Here is a 21,742-nt window from a genome sequence, read left to right as displayed (position 1 = left end):
CTGTCTTTCCCCACAAATTCTCTTGAGTAGCCACAAAAAAGTCCTTTTTTGGGAAAGGGTCTTCATTTTCATGGAGATACAAGTATGGTAGGCAAGTGGGAATGCCAAGAGCTCTCAATCTGCTTGTTTCTCCTTGATTCTTCCATAAGGGAGAAATAAGTAATTTATATATGTTTCTGAAGAGTAAATTGTCACAGGGAATCATCCTTTGGAAGTTGTAAATCTTGGGATGGCACAAAGGAATAATTCACCATGGTTGGTTTTATCCCCTCATGACAGCCAAACCCGGTAGGACTACTTCCTTTTTCAATTACAGCTTTGAGAACTTTCTTCTAATCCAAAAGGTTTTTTTTTATTTGCCCAATCAACCTGATGTAGGTTTACTCTTCTCCAACACTACTTGGATTTTCATATTAAAATTGGTTAAACAAAAACGAAGCATGGAGGGGGGAGGGGAAATAAGGAGGCAACAGAAATTCACTGTAAGGCGACAGCGGGTGTCTCCTGAATTGTTTGGGGATGGAAGACAGGCATGTCCAGATTTTGTGTTCTTGGGGTCATTTTTAACTATGAATTTGAAACTCATGCCCTGTGTTTACTGTACTTTAATCTCGTTCTGTGCATTTTAATATATGCATTTCATAGAAATAAGTTTTAATATATGTATATACATAATATTTTATGATGATGTGTTTATCTATGTTGTGCCCCACTAGGAATGGCAGGTAGGAAATAAAATAAAATACTAATAACTATTATTGTTATTTTTATTTACAGCTTGATAGGAAGACAGTGTCAATCCACTTCGAAATGCAGCTTGCCATAAAAGCCTTTTTACCTAATTAGCATGAATTAGAGTCAACTTTAAGGCATATAGCACCTTGTCCAAATGTTCTCATTCTTTGACACCTCTGGTCTAAAAGCCTTTTACTATTTCACCTTAGTGCCTTTAGGTCTTTTTTTTATCTAGAAATATTCAAACAGGAAATTTGTGTGCTCAATATATCACACATGATCATGATGTGCATCCAATTTTTCCTTGTAAACAAACATTTTAGTTCGTTCAGTATGCCTTATATATCTTCTTATCAATGCCATAATTCTTCCTTTAAGCCCTCCTTTCACATCCTCCTTGAACTCTGGTGGCCAGAATTGTGCCTTGAATACTGCTGTAAATCAAACTGTGCTTAATTTATTGTGCTTTTTTCTGGATAGAGTTATATTAAAGAAAATTAGTCCAGCTGTGTCAGCTTTCTCATTTGATTTTTAGAGCAAATAAAAAACCAGTTAAACCAGTATACTGAACATTTGCAATGACTTTAGCCTATTGAAGTCACTGGTATTAGTTTAAAATGTTCTGTAGATCACAAGCTAAAGTAAGCATTTGTGCCTTCCTTTTTACAATATAAATATACCAGTTTTTAACTAGGACAGTTTTTCTTTATGCTGTTGCTTCAGCATGTGTTCACAGTTGCCAACAATTTGCTTTAAAAATTCATGTCCCAACCAGAATAAAAGATTAAAAGAAATCACCCTTGCTATTACTGTATTTCTTAATACTTTCCCCTTTTTTGCCAGTGTTTTGAGTAAAGAAAAGACATCTTTGCTTCATGTCAAGAATCAAATGGCAGCAGATTTAGAAAGACTTCTAAATCACAGTGAGGTAATCTTGTTTTTATTACTTCCCCCTAACCTATTAGTCAAATGAATGTGTCCTTTTTGCTAGTTTTAGAAATATACTTTTATAAATCCCCAGCAAAGTGGTTCCTTCATAGTATATTGAATTCCTTCCCCCATCCCGTGTTCAACCCCTTGAATCCATTAATTCAGTTAGTATTCTTAAGATAATTATTAATTTCAGTGTGGCTGGCATTGAAACATGGGCCATTCTGACTTAAAATGATAGTCTCTATAACAAATAGTAGCTCATACAAAAACTATTAACATTGCACCTCGTTCCCACCTACTTTGGGCAAATCAGAGAAACGCTTCAATTCCATCACAACAAGGGGGCATAGAGGGGTATTATTCTGTGTAATCACTTCACCATTTGGCATTTACCATATATACTCAAGTATAAGCCCCCTTTTTAGGCTGAAAAAGCCCCCCTCGGCTTATATTTGAGTCAGGGTTATTTATTATTTTACTCTGTTGTTGTTGTTGTTACATTTATTATTTTTCTTTCTTTATTATTATTACATTTATTATTTTACTTTATTATTACTGTTATTTCATTTCCATTATTTTACTCTATTATTATTGTTTACATTTATTATTTTACTCTCTTTATTATTACTGGAAGAATAGGTAAGCATATTTACACTGAAGGTGGTTAGAATAATTGTTTAATCAGTGTTGGACCGTCTTAAATTACAGTTTTCTGTAAATATTAAAAAAACATTTAACCTACTGATGCCTCAATTAATGTAATTTTATTGGTATCTATTTTTATCTTGAAATTTACCAGTAGCTGCTGCATTTCCCACCCTTGGCTTATATTCGGGTCAATATGTTTACCCGGTTTTTGTGGTAAAATTAGGTGCCTTGGCATATATTCGGGTTGGCTTATTCTTAGAGGATATACGGGTATTTATTTGGGGAAATGTATCCTGCCATAGATTTTTGCTACTCAAAAGGCTCCTGCAGAGACACAACTTTGTTTTCCCCAACACAACTGGGGAAACAAGGGGATTTTGACTTATCTTATGGTTTAGTATCATATCAACAAGCCAGGAAGAGTTTTAGGTGCACCTACAACTATAGAATTAATCCAGTTTAACACCACTTTAATTGCAATGTCTCAAGACAATTGCATTCTAGGAATTATAGTTTAGCAAGGCATTAGCACTCTTTGGCAGAGAGAGTATAAAGAAATCAGGGGAATCCCACTTATGATCTAATAATAGAGGCTTCTTTAAAAGTTGAATAGAGAAAAGATTTATTTATAAGAACAAACAAACATACAACAGACTGTATTGTCGAAGGCTTTCATGGCTGGAATCACTAGGTTCTTGTGGGTTTTTTCGGGCTATAGAGCCATGTTCTAGAGGCATTTCTCCTGACGTTTCGCCTGCATCTATGGCAAGCATCCTCAGAGGTAGAGGTCCTCTGGTGACTCGGCTTATTTATGCCTTCCTTCTCCTCCTCAGTACTCTTGTTGCTTGCATCATGCTGGCACCTGGAATGGAGAAGCAGCTGAAAAAGGTGCCTGGGTTTTGTGATGGCATTGTTAGACTTCTTCTAAGAGGCATAAAAGCTTAACTTGTTACTAAGGTACAATTTCTTAATGGTTTCTTAAAAAGTGTTACTTGACTTGGTTACTAACAAAATTCCTCACTCTACTTTAACAAAATAGCAGTGAGTACCAGACTAACCTAACTCAGGCTGTCTACAGAGCAATTAGCCCACTCTAACCAGAGTACTCTACAGCTAATCTACTCCACCCAGAGAGCAAACCACTTGTGTTGTCACCCACAAGTAAACCAGGAGGCTACTTGACTCTTCTGGCCAATAATGCAGCCTTGCTTGTCACAAATGCTCTCTCTCAGTAAAACCTAGTCTCTCAAGTACCTCTTCTTTCTTCAGTTCCCAAATCCCAACTCCTCCTCTCTCTTAGAAGCTGTCACTTTTTCCCTCCTCGGACTTGGCTCCTCCCATCTACTCTAGCCAATCCCAGGAGACCTCCAGCTCCTCCCCTCTTCTAACTTTCCACTCTCAAGATGTCTGCTTCCCTGGCTTACACTCACAACATGGAGGTTTGCCTTACTGTTATCCCAGGCTTCTACTCCAGTCTACTAGGTAAGAGTAATTCCAGAGGGCTAAAGACCTTGTAAATCTTCAGCTTGCACAACTCCATAGAATTGAGGCATGACAGTTAAAGTAGTGTCAAACTGCATTAAATCTACAATGTAGATGCATCCTCAGATTTTCATACACCTGCCTCCCCCTTGCTGGTGGCAGGTACTAAATAGGGATAAGGAGAAGCAGAGGCGGTCATGCTGGAGTAAATGATAGAATGTGAGAGACAATCACTGAGTCTTTGCCAGAATGATTTCACATTATAGCCAAAGAAGGCTCTTCTCGCCCCCGCCCCCACTTTTCACTGCAAGAGTCCTGAGTCTACTACACTAGGAAAGAGATGACCATCGGGGCAAAGTCACCCCATGGGACCATCTAATTCTTCCCCAAGATTATGCTGACCTTGCAGCTTTCTGAAGGAAGCAGCTACCTATAATTAGGACAAGTTGATGATGAATGCAGGCAATGAATTCACCATAATGAATTGCCTTTCTTCATCATGCTCAAAAGATACCAAGATCTGATTTTTTATACATATGACAAGCTCAATGTTTGGTATATTGGTGCCATTTTAGATATTACTTCAGTTGAGCGATTAAGTTAATTCTCTGTGCTGATAATTTCTTTCCCTTTTAAATTAGTGCATTACCCTTTATCCTGCTTTACAAATGTGTTCAAACTATAACTGTCAGCAATGTACTTTCAGATTCTCAAAAAAAGGTTCTCTTATATTACAGCGAACTTGTACTTTATGTTAGGAACACTTTGTACATTCATTTCCATTAAATGCCACCAACTGTCTCTTAATACATTTATTGAAAGCCACTGTCTTGAATATGTAATTAATTGTTAAGTTGTGATATGCATACTACTTTCAAAAGTACGTACACTAGGTATACGATACCTTTTTATTATGCCCTTAATATATGGTCTCAGTCAGTGTTAACAGAGAGAGCATTCATTTCACTCTCTGTGAAAGAGTTGTTTCACAAGAGGAAACCTTTAAATGCGTGCAAAGACAAAGGCACCCAACTTTATGCTATTGAAATAAAAGGAACACTTTAAGAATTTCAAATGTTCTCCAGCACACGTAGGTGCTTGCTTGGTTTCCAAAATGGTCATACAGTGTATGAATTTGTCTTCTATCATATTAACTGTTCCAAGGACGATCCATTTATGTGATGCCTTGTTCTGAAACTTTTTTCCAAACCTGTTTGTAAAATCACAGCAGTTATCTGTAAACAACTTACATCAGGAGGAGGAAACAATTGCCTTGCATTGCAGATACTACTTCCCCTGGAGTTTGTAGTAGACAAGAATCAAAATTAACCTCTGGTGGTGGTGGTCAATCCCTAGCAGTTGAGGAACCCATTCTATGATTTCTGACAGAGTCCTTTGTCAGAACCACTGGATTTCATTGTACCTTGATGTGTTCTTGTTGATAGTGAATTAACCAGTATGTTTTGATTTTTTCTCACTCCATGTGTGATTGATTGATTGATGGGGATGGGAGGAATCTCCTTGTGCAAGCAATCACAGGAAAATCATTTACAGCATCTCCAGGGCTGATCTGAATGTTTACACTTTGCTAGGATCTTGGAGGTGTTTAGATCCAGAGTTCTCTTGCTCCCTGTCCACCAATTTTTTTCCTTGATGTGCTTCTGACCTCATGGAGAAGACAATCCAGAATCTCTACTATGAGTGACAAGAGGTTACATTTGAGAATGGATCTTCTTCTAAACACAAAGACATCTTCTCCACTATTAGAGCACCTTTATCTGTGAGCCCAAAGATATAGATGATTGCTTTCTTCACATTAAAGAAAAATGTGTATAAAGGTCAGTGGAGGAATTAACACTGGGATCATTACAGATTCCCAGATAATGTCATGTAGTTGAACTCCTGCGCTACAATGCCAGCTAATGTTCAAAATTCCGTGATTTGCACATTTTAACTAACTTCTCATATTAAAAAAAGAATAATTAGGATGCACTGATGTCAACACCAGATTTGTACAAAGGTAGATTAAGAGCATGGAAGGTCAGTCTGGCCAAGCATGCTGTTCGAAGAACGGCCAACCAGTTGCTTGTGGGATCCTTTAGGCCAGTGGTTCTCAACCTGTAGGTCCCCAGATGTTTTGGCCTTCAACTCTCAGAAATCCTAACAGCTGGTAAACCGGCTGGGATTGCTGGAAGTTGTGGGCCAAAACACCTGGGGACCCACAGGTTCAGAACCACTGCCTTAGGATGACTACAACACCTTTCACCATCGTCCTCCGCAAATATAACAGAAACATATTGCCCCTTTCACTGGAGGTGACATATAGCCATCCTGACTAATACAGTAGGCCTTTTCCTTTGTAGGGTCTAGGTATGTAAGACCTCCACAAAAGTGTAAAAAATGCAAATAAAAAGAAATGTGGGGGTTTTTTTGCCTGAGAAAACACCTCCTTAGGAATCTATTGATCCTCCACCAGACAGTGGGCATAGTTACAGTGGAAGACCTAGAGATTCCTAGAAAGAAAATATTAATCAAATCAATAAACTTTCAAATTGTAAGTTGAGCGTGCAAATGTGAAGGATGCACTATATAGGCTTCTGAGTGTCCTGTCCTCATTGAGTTAAGATGGTGGATCACATATTCTGTATCTTTATCCAAATTAAATGGACTAGTGAGAGAAGAAGGCAATGAGTGCATAGAGTAACTATAATCATTAACTGCTTATGTTGCCGCTAGTTATAAAATAAGGAGCTCAGAGGATTGTATATATACAAAACGAAGAGGAGCTCTTCTGCTCCTTATCCCTTTTGCCATCATATACAAGCAAACCTATGGAAGTTTGAAATGCACTGATTCATTATTCTTTTATCCTGCCTTTCCCATAGAAAGTGCAAGGTGACATATGGAGTTCATCTTTAATTTTGTCTTTCGAACAGTGTTTTGAGACCAAGGGCACTGAGTTATCCAGTGAAGTTGGATGAGTGTCATTATATGGGTCATACTAGTTCATATGTCTGCTAGTACCTTCCTTACTTTACTCAACTAAGGAAGATGCCAGAATGAGGCAGGTAGGCTTTAAGAAAGATAAAAGCAGAAGCAAGTTCAGAAACACTTTGGGTAAACTGTCAGCCTGCCAACAGCCTTCCCTTGCTTTATCAGAGCCAGGCAGAATGAGTGGTTTCTATTTCCTGGAGAAAGACCAACTCAAGTACAGCAGGACAGAGCCGGGGTGAAAATAATAGCCCATGTTCTCCCAGATGTTCAGTGCAGATAACAGTATTTGTTTGACAGTGTGTATACATATACGTAAGGCTTTTTTGTAAAAAAGAAAAAAAAACAATCCATCATCTTTCACATCAGTTTGTAAACACCTTATCTCTGTCCTACTCCTCTTCTACACTAAAGAGCTTTTTTCAACTGTTTTCTGGCCTTACAGTGGCTAATCGCTTCTCTAAATATATATGACAGCTTAATTAGGTTTTACGATGTTCTGCATGGTAATATCAGGCCAGTTTCAGTTAAAATATGTCAATGCACAAGAAAGAAGAATGTATCACAGGCTTTGGAAAAAAAATTACCTTTTTCTCCAAAGCATGTGTGGTCTCTGTTAACTTTGCAATCAAACGTTTCCTTTTTATTGAACCACTGGAAGAATCCTATATATTTTAAAAAACACAGAGAGGAAGTAAATGGGTGCTTTTTATAAGGGCCCATTCATGTTCATAATATGGAATGTGAGCTTTCAAATGAAACATACTATAAAGAGAGACTGTACACATGCTTGCCAGCTTTCTGTTCATTGGGTTTTGTAGTTTTTACACGTTAGTCTTCACCTTTTTCTTACACTTGTCACAACAGCTATTCTGGTAAGAATTATATTCTGCCTTGATTGTGTCCATGATAGTATTTCTGGTGTTTCAGCCCCCTTGAGTCCCCCAAAGGGGTGAGAAAGGTGGCATAGAAATAAAAGAAATAAACAAATTAATAAATATTATTTAGTGGAGATGAGTGGAGGTTAATGGGAAGTAACAATAACAACCATTCCTTTTTTGTTAGATACACCAGAACTGGAAATGGCTGATTTCCAGTTCTGGTGCACCTTTAAAAAGGAACTGCTACACACACATTCTTCTCAGAGCTTCAGTATGGAAAGGAATTGATAACAAAACCCCACATTTTGCCTCCTTGCTGCAGAAAGCTTCCCCAAAACATTACTTTCTCAACACCAAAGAGATAGTTGCCACGATTGTAGCTATCAGACAGCCAGTATTGTGTTATGACTAGAGATCAGGGTTTTAATCCTCACTCACCCACAGAAACCCCTGGGTCACATTCCCTCAACCTCAGAGGAAAGCCAACATTTGCCTTCGTCACCATAAATCAGAAGCAACTTGAAACCACACAGTCATCTTAGGATTCGACCTAAATACCCTAAATGTCCAAAATCGTCTCTGATCCTGGAAGATAAGCAGGGTCAGACCTAGTTAGCGCTTGGATGGAAGACCAGCTAATAACCCATAGCTGTAAGCTATATTTCAGAGGAAGGAACTGTCAAAACCACTTCTTGAGTTTCCGTGACTGAGAAAGTCCTGTGACAATCATGGGATGGCTATAAGTCAGGTGACTTGAAGGCACATCCATGCAATCTCAGAATTATGCTTCTAAGATAATTTATTTGTCTCCAAATGTGCTATAACCTGTTTCAAATGTCTAAAAACAAAATTGCTGCTGAACAATACTTCGTTCTTTTAAACATTCAGTCATAAGGTAATTATCATTTTTCTTCAGCTACGTTACTGTTCTAAGAATCTAGTTTCTATTAATGCTCTGTAGGGTTTTTTTATTCCCCTGTAGATTACAGGGACATTTTCTGTATTACAAGTAAGCCCTGGAGCTGTTCTCTGAAGCTCAGAGAAGCAGGCAACAATTACACTGTTAAGTGATTGTCAAGACATTTCTGGTTCCTATTGTGCTGTTTTATTTGCAGTTTTCTTTTTTTAATCATCCATTGGATATCTGTATTTGTTATGCATGAATATGAAAAAGCTACTGAATTTATATTGCCTGGGAAGCTTTTAACAAATGAGTTGATTCATGCATAATTTTTATGGGTGGGAAGGGGGCATTTTGAATAACTTCCTGATTTCTACTAGACTTTTCACACCAAAGAAGTACATTTTCTTTCATCGTGTCACGTAAAATAAACATAAGTTGAATATAATTCAGCTTTCAGGAAACACAATTTACATATGCTACAAACATGAGCAAGGTTTATTGTAATGTAAATTCATAAGAAAACAGTGTAAGCACCTCCGGTTTTGATTTAGAAGGGAAATGTTCCACAAAACAGACAATATTCATTTTGTTTGTTTGGATTGCAAGATTGAACTGAAAAGTATATTATAAGAAATGTTCTTGGGAAAGAGCCATGCTTTATATTTATTTATTGTTAAAGACTGAAATTTTAGTAAGAGACAGTTGGCAGTAAGACCAAATATTTTAAAGATGTGTAATTACATTAATTTTCCCTATGTTGACTCTGAATCTTTCACTCATTTTGCAGTAGCTACTATCCAGCTGTGTAAACCTCTTTTCATTTTCCTGCATATTATCATAGTTTTGACAACAGATATAAAATATGAATGGAAATATATTTATGAACCACCAAAACGGAAAGAAATAATTTATGGAATAGAGATAACTACAAAGCTATTTTTAAAAAAACCTTTTATTGTATACTTCCATCCTCAAAGACTTCTCTGTGTGTGTGACAGAATTAAAACTTAAGGGGAGTACTTTTATTGCAAATTGGCTTTTTTGTCCATGGTTTTGGTTCAAGTAATGTTTCTTATTAAACCAGTTATGTAGACAGAATTACAAGTTTCTGACTTCTACAGAGCACTTCTCTTTAGTCCTTCTTGTCTGCTTCATAACAGAAAAAGGGGAATACACAAAGGCTAGGAGATTTGTGGCCTTCCAGCTGTTGTTGGACTGCAACATCCATCTGCCCTAGATAGGATAGCCAATGGGGAGAGGTTGGGAGCTTCTGTCCAGCAATTTCTGGCAAGCTGTACAGCCCCAGTCCTGGAATATTTGGAATGAGAAGATCTACTATAGATATATTCACATATATATTTTGTCCTTGAACAACAGTCCAATTAGGCACTGAGAACTGCTTTTTTAGAAGCAAAAAGAATCAGTGCTCTCAGTAGGGCACAGAAAATGAGTTTTTGGATTGTCATGTCCTAGCATTTATACTAAGAAACTTTCAATATCATTATCCCAGAAATAGAAAAACCGACATCTTTTCAACTGCAATTTTACTTTTATGCACTTTTCAAACATTACTTTTGCTGTGTCAGTGGCACTACATATTATTCTACTATTACACATATTTATACTACCTATGTATGTAGTCCAATTATGGGCACTACAATTCAAGTGGGATATTGACAAGCTGGAATATGTCCAGAAGAGGGCAACTGAAATGAACAAAGGTCTGGAGACCATGAGTCCCTATGAGGAGCGGCTTAAAGAGCAGAGGATGTTTAACCTGCAGAAGAGAAGGCTGAGAGGAGACATAATGTCCAGGTATAAATATCTGAAAGGATGTCACAAGGAAGAGGGAGCAGGCTTGTTTTCTGCTGGCCTGAAGATTAGAACTCAGAACAGTGGGTTCAAATCCCAGGAAAGGAGATTCCACCTGAGCATTAGGAAGAACTTCCTGACCATAAGAGCTGTTCAAGAGGGGAACACTTTGCCTTGGTGTCTGATGAAGGCTCCTTCTTTGGAGGCTTTTAAACAGGGGTACTTTGATTGTGCTTTTCCTGCATGGCAGAGGGTTGGACTTGATAGCCCATGTGATCTCTTCCAACTCTATGATTCTACTACATATTCCCAGTTTACAAAAGATAACCTGCTGTGGCATTGTTTTTGTGTATAAGTGGCCACTGCGAATTGTGATCTATTAGACTTTGTAAAGTGTGTCATTCTAGGTATCTCAGAGGGTCTTCAAATTGTGCTGGGCGCTTTTGATGGGAAGGCATTGTTGCACATACTACTGTGCTTTTACAACCACGACTGGTTCACATTATGGGCATAACCTAGCTTCTTAAACTCTTTGTAACTTGTGATCAAGACTCAGGGCTGCTTGCAGATGGTAAGGCATAACGGGAAGCTTTTTGATGAGCAACGTTAAGTCTAAGTTGTCCAAGGCTTATACAGTTTCAGCAAATTTAACCTGCTCTTGACTGCTACATATTGTGCCTCAATGCCTATACATTCCTTTTCAGCCTTCTGTTCCTAGAAATAGTAACCTAACCACAGGGATCATGAGCCAGAAAGGTGTGCAAGTACATACACTCCAACATTCATATATTGCTGTCTGGGGCCTGGCATGAAACTTAAGGGGTTTTTTTTGGGGGGGGGGATGTACATTACAGTGTTTTTTATAAATATGCCTCAAGTACACTCTCCTCATAACAATTTTTTTGAACAAGGGAAATAATTTTTGTTGACTGAAAACTAGTTGGAATTTGACACAGGTAGTTTTGGCTGTAGGTAAAACTGCACGTCATGTCAGCAAACATTTTCTGAAACCTGTATTTCCTGAGATAGTACAGTACAAAATGCAAGGACTTGAAGGTGATTTGTATGGATGAATCAATAGGAAAGATGATTTGACCCCATCTACACTGCCATATAATGCAGTTTCAAACTGTATTATATGCTCAGTGTAGACTCATATGATACAATTCAATGCAGTTATATGGCAGCATAATGCAGTGTAGACTCATATAATGCAGTTCACTGCATTATATGGCAGTATAAATGAAGCTTTTGTCTTTCTCGTGTCTTTCCTTTTTTACAATTTTTTATTTGAGCATTTTCCACAATCTTCACTAGAGCTTATTTTCAGTGACAGGAACCAGTCCAGTTAGGCAGGTAATACAGGAGATATTACTATCTTGGGTTCAATGAAGTTCTCATATTTCCATGTTATTTATATATCACCTGCCAACATGACCCTTCAACTGTTTCCATAGACAAATAAGTCAGATTTTGGGCAAGTGGTAAATGAATATGCATTCGACATCAGAAATGACAGCATTCAGATATCAGCAGGAGAAAATGTTAGCCTTCTAGGACAGTCTATTGCTGATCTAAATTATCTCAATTTTCAGCAAAGGAGCTTTAAAGAGAAATCCCAGTGTTCTGAAACTAATCAAGAACTTGGACATTGTTTGAACACGAATAAATAAAATGGTTTCCTATCTAACTTCAGCTGTTAATTACCATTGCAAAGCTGGAGTGATTGGGTTGCCGTACAGTCATTTGCTGTATGCAAATGTTGCAGACAGATGCTACCTGCTATATTGCTTGTTTTGCATTGACGTTTTGATTCCTTCCCTTCATCCATCTTATTGCTGCAAGACTTTTTAAATATGTGGGGCTCTTGCTTTGCTTGTTCGTTTTTTTCCCCTGACTTGCCATAAGCATCAGGTTGGGTGACAACCTCCCAACCATGAACCCAGCAGTTAAATTAAAAAGGTAACGGTTTCCCCTTGGCATTAAGTCTAGTCGTGTCTGATTCTGGGAGGTGATCCTCATTTCCATTTCTAAGACAAAGAGTTGTCGTTGTCCGTAGATGCCTGCAACGTCATGTGGCAAGGATGACTTCATGGAGCTCTGTTACCTTCCCATCGGAGCGTTACCTCACATTTGCATGTTTTCGAACTGCTAGGTTGACAGAAGCTGGGGCTAACAGCGGGAGCTCACTCCGTTTCCCGGATTTGAACTGCCAACCTTTTGGTCAGCAAGTTCAGCAGCTCAACAGTTTAACCCGCTGCACCACTAGGGGCAGTTAAATTACTTTATTTTATCCTATCTTGTACCTAATCACAATGCAAGGATCTTGCATCCCTTTCTGGAAGACTTACTTAGGCGATCCCTCGCTTTCCGAGGATGATTGTCTTCTAGTGTTCTTGTGGGTCCGTATGTGGCCGTGGAGCCCTATTCTTGCTCTGCATCTTCTTCCGCAGTGAGGGCATTGGTTTCCAGGTGGAAGGCGGTCTCGGTCGGGGTTGGCTTGACGCACCTTCCTCTTGGCATGCTTCTCCCTTTCGCCCTCCATTTGTGCCTCTTCAAATTCTGCAGCACTTCTGGTCACAGCTGACCTCCAGCACGAGCGGTCAAGGGCCAGGGCTTCCCAGTTCTCAGTGTCTATGCCAGAGTTTTTAAGGTTGGCTTTGAGCCCATCTTTAAATCTCTTTTCCTGTCCACCAACATTCCGTTTTCCGTTCTTGAGTTCGGAGTAGAGCAACTGCTTTGGGAGACAGTGGTCAGGCATCCGGACAATGTGGCCGGTCCAGCGGAGTTGATGGCGGAGGACCATCGCTTCAATGCTGGTGGTCTTTGCTTCTTCCAGCACGCTGACGTTTGTCCGCCTGTCTTCCCAAGATATTTGCAGGATTTTCCGGAGGCAGCGCTGATGGAATCCTTCCAGGAGTTGCATGTGATGTCTGTAGACAGTCCACGTCTCACAGGCATATAGCAAGGTTGGGAGGACAATAGCTCTATAAACAAGCACCTTGGTATCCCTACAGATGTCCCGGTCCTCAAACACTCTCTGCTTCATTCGGAAAAATGCTGCGCTCACAGAGTGGTGTTGTATTTCGGCGGTGTTGTATTTCAGGCGGTGTTGTATTTCGGTGTTGACTTTGGTGGAGAGGTGGCTGCTAAGGTAGCGGAAATGATCAACATTTTCTAATGTTACACCATTAAGCTGTATCACTGGCATTGGAGAGGGGTTGGTTGGTGTCTTCTGGAACAGCACCTTGGTTTTTTCAATGTTCAATGACAGGCCGTGCTTCTCATATGATTCTGCGAAGGTGTTTAGAGTGGCTTGTAGATCTTCTTCTGAATGCGCACAGACGACGTTGTCATCAGCATACTGGAGTTCTATAACTGATGTTGTAACCTTGGTTTTGGCTTTCAGTCTGCTGAGGTTGAATAGCTTGCCATTTGTCCGATAGATAATTTCCACTCCGGTGGGAAGCTTCCCATCAACAAGGTGAAGTATCATAGCAATGAAAATAGAGAATAGAGTTGGGGCAATAACACATCCCTGTTTGACACCGGATTCCACTTTAAATGGGTCACTTTGGGAGCCACTGCTGTCCAAAACTGTTGCCATCATGTCATAATGGAGGAGCCGATGTTCACAAATTTGCTTGGACACCCGATTTTTTGGAGGATGGTCCAGAGAGTGCTGCGATTCACTGTGTCGAATGCCTTTGCAAGGTCAATGAATGCCAGGTACAGAGGTTGATTTTGTTCCCTGCATTTTTCTTGGAGCTGTTGTGCAGTGAAGATCATGTCCACAGTTCCTCTGGAGGGGCGGAAGCCATTCTGGGATTCTGGGAGGGTGTCTTCTGAGAGGGGCAGAAGGCGGTTTGCAAGGATTCTTGCGAGGATTTTCCCGGCGGAGGTTAGAAGGGAGATTCCTCAATAGATTCCGCAGTCTGTTCTTTCCCCTTTTTTGAAGAGGGTGATGATGGTGGCATCCTTGAAATCTGCTAGGATTTTCTCGGTCACCCACACTTTTTCTATGAGCTGGTGGAGTTGTTGTGTCAGCTCAGGTCCTCCCTCTTTAAAGATTTCAGCAGGGATCCCATCAGGTCCGCTGGCTTTGTTATTTTTTTGTTGGCTGATGGAATTGCTAACTTCTTCCAAACTAGGCAGTGCTGCAAGCTCATCCCTGGTTTGTTGTTGCGGGATTTGTGAGAGAACCTCTTCGGTCACATTGGAGCTGCGGTTCAGGAGGCTTTGGTAGTTTTCTTTCCAACGTAGTGCAATTGATTTTTGGTCCTTCAGGAGTTTGGTTCCATCTGATGAGCGTAGAGGCTGTATGCCATGGTTTCTTGGTCCATAGATGACCTTTGTGGCTTTGAAAAATCCCTGAGCATCATGGGTATCTGCCAGGTGCTGGATTTCTTTAGCCTTCTTTGTCTACCAGATGTTCTTGAGTTCTCTTGTCCTTCTTTGGACCTCAGCTTTTGAGCTGGCGTAGATCTTTTTCTTAGCAGCACAGTTGATGTCTCTCTGCCATGTTTGGAAGGCTTTCCTTTTCTTGTCAATTAGCTGTTGGATCTCTATGTCATTTTTGTCGAACCAATCTTGATGTTTCTTGGTTTGATATCCAATAGTTTCTTCGCAGGCTGTGATGATGGAGGTCTTCAGATTCTTCCAGTGTTCCTCAACACTTTCGCGGTGTTCTGTGGGTAGATGTTTCTTGAGTACTGTTTGGAGATGGGCTCGTTTGGAGGGCTCCTGAAGGGCTTGGGTGTTCATTTTGCGCCTTGTCTTTCTTCCTTGGAGTCTGCTCTTGGGGGCGATCTTAATAGCCATCGAGGATCGGATAAGGCTGTGGTCAGTCCAGCAGTCGTCAGCACCTGTCATGGCTCTTGTGAGGAGCACGTCACGGCGGTCTCTGGCACATGTGATTACATAGTCTAAGAGGTGCTAATGCTTTGACCGGGGGTGCTTCCATGATGTCTTGAACTTGTTTTTCTGGCGAAAGAGTGTGTTGGTGATGACAAGGTTGTGTTCCGCACATTTGGTGAGAAGCAGGAAGACACCTAGACATGGTCGAGGTAGGAGCCACTTTTAGAAGTTACATAAGAATAAGTTACAACAGTCTGGCACACTCTAGCTAGTTTAAACTACATGCTTCCTTGGACCTTAACAGGTCAGAGATTATGGAAAACATGGTTCAAAATATCTAGAGGGCCCTGCATAGGTTGTGGAGCGCTCAGTCATAATCTTTAGTGTTTTTCTAAAAGTACACTTTTGAAAATAAACACATGGGATTTTCTGCTATTTTCTTTAGTGTAGTTTACTCATTTTTTTGATAGTCGAAGTTAAGACTTATGCTGGCCTACAAAAAGGTAGAAGGCTTAAGGTGATTTTCTGATAAGCAATTCGCTCTTTGTGCTGCCTGTCAGTTGGCCTCTCTCCAGGAGATATGATAGCCAAATAACTGCTAAAAGATTGCTTTGTCTTCCCTGAAACTTAAGCTCTTATCAGCCTGAGAATTTCTTACAATTGTCTTTTTAGAGTATAATGTCAACATCTTTTTGGTTGATATAAGATGCTGCCAAGTTGTATTCTTTCGCAGTAGTTGCCAAATAAAAGCATTGTTTATATTCCAATCCTGAACATACTTGGAAAATCTTCTGATTTCTACAGCTTCCAAGCAGTAGATATGCAAGCCTGGCCCGTTAAAGGTGAAGCATGTGCCTGTAACATAATTGTCCCAAGTTATTTTCATCAAGACATTTTGTCTATGCATTGCCTTGGCAACATCTTTGCAGAGTTTACAACTTTCAGCAACATGTTGGTATCAGTTATGCAGTCCTTTGAAACAGCTGTTCTGCCGTTGAGCTGTTTTGACATGCCACTGCCCATGGCTGAATTATGCAAATAGTTACAATATTAAATGACGGAGCAATAAGAAGAATGCACCCAGTGGCTGAAGTGGTTTTGGTGTGCTTTAAGGTTTGAGATGGCAGCACGAAGAGCTCATAACTGAAATATTGAGCATTAATTTACTAGATGTAATCATCGCAACAACAAAGGCTGCCTATTTTTACCTTTTGAGCAAAAAGAATTTACATCCTATGGTATTATAGAACTGCTTATAAGCAGTAATGTATGAGGAATGGCATGCTTTCATCCTTCAAAGCATATGTTCATTATTGTAACCAAAACAGTGCCTCAGTGTACAGTCCAGCTTAAAATTAAGAAATCTATTGTTAATCTGCATTCTTGTTCTGCAGCTGTAGAGATCTCCGTGTTTGTCATCTTCTGATTCATTTGAAGCATTAACCCTGGGCAAATTAAATTAAGCAAGCTTAGACAACTGGATTTCCTTTACAAATTGAGATTTTGCGTTTTTTGCTAAGACCTGCTTTATGCAACTTCTGCATAAAGCAGGTCTTAGCAAATGAACAAACATTTTCTTTTGAGATAAGATGGAGCAGATGGAGCGCCAAAGTGACACCTGTATGTTTTGGTGATTATGATAATCTGTTTTTTCCAAGGTTTGAAAAGGGAAAATATCTTTTTTTCCAAAACTGAAATTGGACATATACTTTATTCTCACACCTAAAAGTATTCATATTTTGATTAAGAATATCTTCGCATGATCTGCTTACAATAAAGCAAACATATTGAATATATATTTCTATCCAAACCAAGTATATAAAGAATAAATACAAAGGAAAGCCACCTCATTAGGGTGGTGAAATCTGCCATAACTTTCATGGAAGATGATTAATGCATCCACTCATACTTAATGAAAACGCAGCAGCTTTGCCTATTTCAATTTGAAACAGGTTAAGAAAAGACATGGCCAGAAGCACTAAAACACCCAGAGATACAACAAGCATCCTTATCTGCCAGGAAATGCCTTATGCTTATGAAAAAATATTAATTCTTTTTTTGTTGAGTAAAATTCTATATACATAAAATGAAATGCAACCCACAACATAAGCCTACTACAAACTACTGAAATGCATAACACTGCCTTAAAATGCTTAAATATATAGTAAGCATTACCACTTACGAAATAGAAAAAAATAATCCAATAATCTCTTCTGCATGTGTAATTTTACTCTTAGGTCCTTCCTCTCTCTACCTTGATTGTAAGTCCCATTTCATCTGTGAATGTATACTAATTACCTATTTCTGGAAGCTGCCATGGGCAAAAGGCAGTATATAAATTAACGAAAGAAAGAAGCATAATTCTAATAATGACCAGTCTTTTAGCACTCATTAGATGATTTATGAAGATAATCAACAAGGTATCCACAAATGCCCTCAGTATATAGTATTCTTTCTTAATCCTAATGTCTGTAAATCTTCTCATCTTGTTTAATATCTCTATTCAGAACATCAAATGCTAAAATAAACAATAATGGGGAACAATGGGCATCCTGGTCTAATTCCTCTGTGTAGCTCACGTGGGCTAGACAACTCTGCATTTATTATAATTTGTGCTATAAAGTGTAAATTGATCTAGCCCATATCATTTAGCTCAGGCACAGGCAAACTTTGGCCCTCCAGATGCTTTGGACTTAAACTCTCAGAAATCCCAGCCAACTATAAGGGATTATGGGAGTTGAAGTCCAAAATACTTGTAAGTTTGCCCATGCCTAATATAGCTTCTCGAGTACTCTAAAAACGATTGTGCAGTGTAAATTGTCAAAAGCCTTTTCTTTATCCAAAAATATCATTGCAGTCTGCTTCTCATTTTTTCTTTCTGAATACATTTCTAATATTATCTCTTCCCAGTTTATAATGTTTTAAAATCCTTAATTTATTTCTTCGGTTACACTGACATTTCTTTTACAGCAGAGATGAGTTTGACATTTGAATCATTTTTAACAACACACCATGAGTTCCAGCAGTTTGATAATTATAGGCAGTCCCCAAGATACCAATATCCGACTTACATCCTAGTTACAAACGGGAATGAGGCAACAGGAAGTGAGAAGAAATCTACTCCTAGGAAGGGAAATTCACCCTTGTAGGAGTTATCATGGGGAAAAGTTATCTCTTGAAGCTTTATCACGAATCCTTGTTTCCTCAAGAACCAGAAATTTTCAAAATCCAGTTGTCATAGTGACAGAAGGTGTGGTGAAATCTTCAGGTAGGGCTGTAGACAACAAAGCAAATGTAACAGAGGTGTTAACTCTTCTCTATGCTATCTAAGATGTACTTGAAAAATGTATCTGTTCAGATTTACATACAAATTCAACTGAAGAATAATCCTACAAAACCTATCTTGTTTGTAACCCTGTACATTGTTAAGTGGAGGAGCCCATAACATTCTAAAGACAATATAGTTTTTACGGTGAACTATGAAAGAATCCTAAGGGAAGTAGGAAAACATAGCAATGTGACAAGATTACATAAGAGAAAACCTTCGATGGTCACTTCAACAGGCTACTCAGCACACATTTAGAAACCTATCATTGAGAACCAGTGCAATGTGGTCATTAGATTATCAAAGTCATTAAAGAGCTGCTTTGAGTTTTCTTGAGAAAGAAAGCAAGATATAAATACTATAAATAACATAGCGTGGTGAAGAAACAAGTTCAGATCTACTTCTCTGTGAAATTTGCTGGGTAACCATTATCAGTATAACACTACCAGACTGAATGTATGTTATGCTTCTCGTGCGGCTAAGAGCGGGACATGTGCTGTGCACTAAATTTGTGGCTGTCTCTGGTATGTGAAAAATTTTTTTTAGTGTGATGCCATATTTGATCGTGCACATCACCTTTTCTTTGAATGGTATTGTTAAAAGGCCATGAATGTTTCTTTCTGATAACTTGACAGTATATCTAATATCTGCTCTGGTCTATCACCTTTAATGTTCTATTCATCTTGCCTGTACAGTTTTTTCAAAAAGCAATCTTTTTGTTTAATAGGAAAATACACTTTTCTTAGCATCTCTTGCATTTTTACTGCAATGTTTGGAGTACCTTTCCTTTTTTTTACTGGATGCCACCTTTTTATGAGAATAATAACTATTTGATTTTTAAGACAAATAGACATAGATTTAAAAGCATAGTTGCTTCCCTATCTCGACCATCTGAATATTATTTCTCAGCATGTAAATTAGATTAAGCAAGCTGTTCTTCTTTCTCAGAACACACCTTTAAAAAAGAATTGTTTTAAAATAGATGGTAGTTTAAGAGCAAAGCAGCTAGGAAGATGCTTAAGAGTGGCCTGTAAATCTTTCTATACAGTACTCGTTTCATTTATTGGTTGGTTTTTGTGAACAGAAAATGCTTGCTCTATAACAAGCAGTTGAGTCTTACAGTTTGGTGTATGTATATTTTTAAAGGAACTTGCTGTGATGAAACAGATGTTGATAAGTCTTCATGGTAAACCCCAAGGAGATAGTCTGCCTCAAAAACAGAATAAAAATCTGCCTTCAAAATCTATGTCGAGTCCATCTGCCCGTTTACCTTTAGAGCATGAGGAAGGAGATGTGTTTGCGCCCAAACCAACATTGTTTGTAAGTACAATTACTTTGAAGATCTGTGACTTTTATCAATCAGAACAAGCTTGTAGAATGAATACATGGCAGGACTGGGGAGATATGGATTTAAACCCCTCTCAGCCATGTGACTTACTAAGGGCCAGATCTACACTGACATATATATGGGGCCTATCTGTCATGTTCTATGTCAGATTGGCTCTGTCTATCGGCCACACGGACACCCCCAGCCACTGCAGAGACTGGAGGGAGTGTGCTGCCGCTCCCCCCCCCCCCCCCCCAGTGCCACTGGGTAGCCACACTTCCTGTTTCCCCCCCCCCCCCCTCTCCATCTCACTCCAGCCATGACACAGGCCCTACCTGTCCACTGTCACATGCAGTGATGTCAGCCAGGGCAATGAGGCAGCAAGGGAGGAGAAAGAGAATACTGTTCCTCTCCTCTATTTCCTCCCTTTCCAGAGTGCCCCATTGTCCTGACTGGGTGACTGCACACAAAAGCAAACAGACTACTGTACCACTTAGGATGGTGGGGAAGGGGACTGCCACCTTGTGTATCTGGGCCACCTGAGTCCAGGAAGCAGGGTAGCAGTAGGAGAAGTGGCAGTCAGTTCTGTCTCAGAAGCAGCCCAAAAGGTAGCATAAAAGTATTTTGAGTTAGGAAAGCTGAAACTTAGAATTGGATTATTCTTGTTAAAAGAATTGTTTTTCAGCAGTGTGATATTTTAGAGCAGGGTTGCACAAAGTGCAACCCAAAGTAGCCTGTAACCTTCCTCACAGCTGTTTCTGAGACTTTAGAACAGTGGTTCTCAACCCATGGATCCCCAGGTGTTTATCAGCTGTTAGGATTTCTGGGAGTTGAAGACCAACACATCTGGGGACCTACAGGTTGAGAACCACTGATCTAGAGGCTCAAGAGCCTCTACACTCCCAGGATTGCCATTTTTCTCCTCCCCCCCACCCAAAAAAACCCCCACGATTGAGGTCTCTGTGATTCACACAGAAGAGACAATTTAGTCATTTTCATGTGATTGTGAATAGAAAAAAATCTTGCTGTAAGTAATTTGCAAATAACTTAGCTAGCTTTGGGTGTGACCAAAATAAATCATCTATCCTGGGAAACAGTTTTGCAACAACCAATACAACCATAAGAAAAATATCTCTCAAAAGGGATAGCAAAGGTGATTGGGAAAACATGCTAAACTGGTTTCTTCGTCAGATACATGTTAATTATATTTATCAATATAATTGTCAAGTTGTCACTTGTCAAAATGGTAATTGCAGAAGAACTGTTGGGCAACTTCTATACTACCTCAGCTGCCTGCAATTTTATTTATAACATTCTATTTTCTGTCTTTTTTTCTTGCTTGCTTTCTAGACAAATGAAGGTCCACCTCAATGGTTGAAGAAAGCAAAACAGAAAAAAGCATCCTAGAGAACTATTCCCAGAGAAAATAAAGTATCATAATCATGTTTTGAAAACTTTTTAATTCAGCAATTCTATTTCAAGCCAATATTTTGACTCCCTTTCTTTTAATGTGGTCACTGCAACACAATATTCAAGACTATTTTAGGATGACTTTTATGAATTCATACATAAGTCCACATGTCTAAACAATGCTAATAAAACATGTATATTTATACACACTCAGGTTGGTGTTTATTTTAGTTCATTTTATTTAATAAGTTTCAAACCATTGTGATTCAGACTGTATTCCCATTTTTCTGACTTCTGGAAGTGATATAGTATAGAATAACATTTATTAACATCCTCTGTAAGAAATAAATCAACAGCTGTTAGCAAAAGGTTGAATTCAGCTGAAAGCAAAATATTTTTGTTTGATACTAAAATTTGAGTTAATCTGTAAGACAGCA

The 21,742-nt window shown here is 39.0% G+C and overlaps 1 protein-coding gene across 2 annotated transcripts in view; it reads left to right on the top strand.

The window, feature by feature from the left end:
* The window catches only part of PIBF1 (progesterone immunomodulatory binding factor 1), a 109,206-nt gene extending 87,692 nt beyond the window's left edge, over positions 1-21,514 (top strand). For both annotated transcript variants that reach the window (XM_060769414.2, XM_060769413.2), the window contains exons 16-18: positions 1,579-1,663; positions 19,715-19,888; positions 21,246-21,514. In XM_060769414.2, coding sequence (XP_060625397.2) covers positions 1,579-1,663; positions 19,715-19,888; positions 21,246-21,302 — 316 coding nt within the window. In that variant the 3' untranslated portion in view covers positions 21,303-21,514. The remainder of the gene's footprint in view (positions 1-1,578; positions 1,664-19,714; positions 19,889-21,245) is intronic.
* Positions 21,515-21,742: the final 228 nt, after the last annotated feature.

This window comes from Anolis sagrei, chromosome 3 (assembly GCF_037176765.1).
Source record: "Anolis sagrei isolate rAnoSag1 chromosome 3, rAnoSag1.mat, whole genome shotgun sequence".
Classification (NCBI taxonomy): domain Eukaryota; kingdom Metazoa; phylum Chordata; class Lepidosauria; order Squamata; family Dactyloidae; genus Anolis; species Anolis sagrei.
The sequence above is the reverse complement of the archived record's forward strand: the minus strand, read 5'-3'. Positions and strand labels throughout refer to the sequence as shown.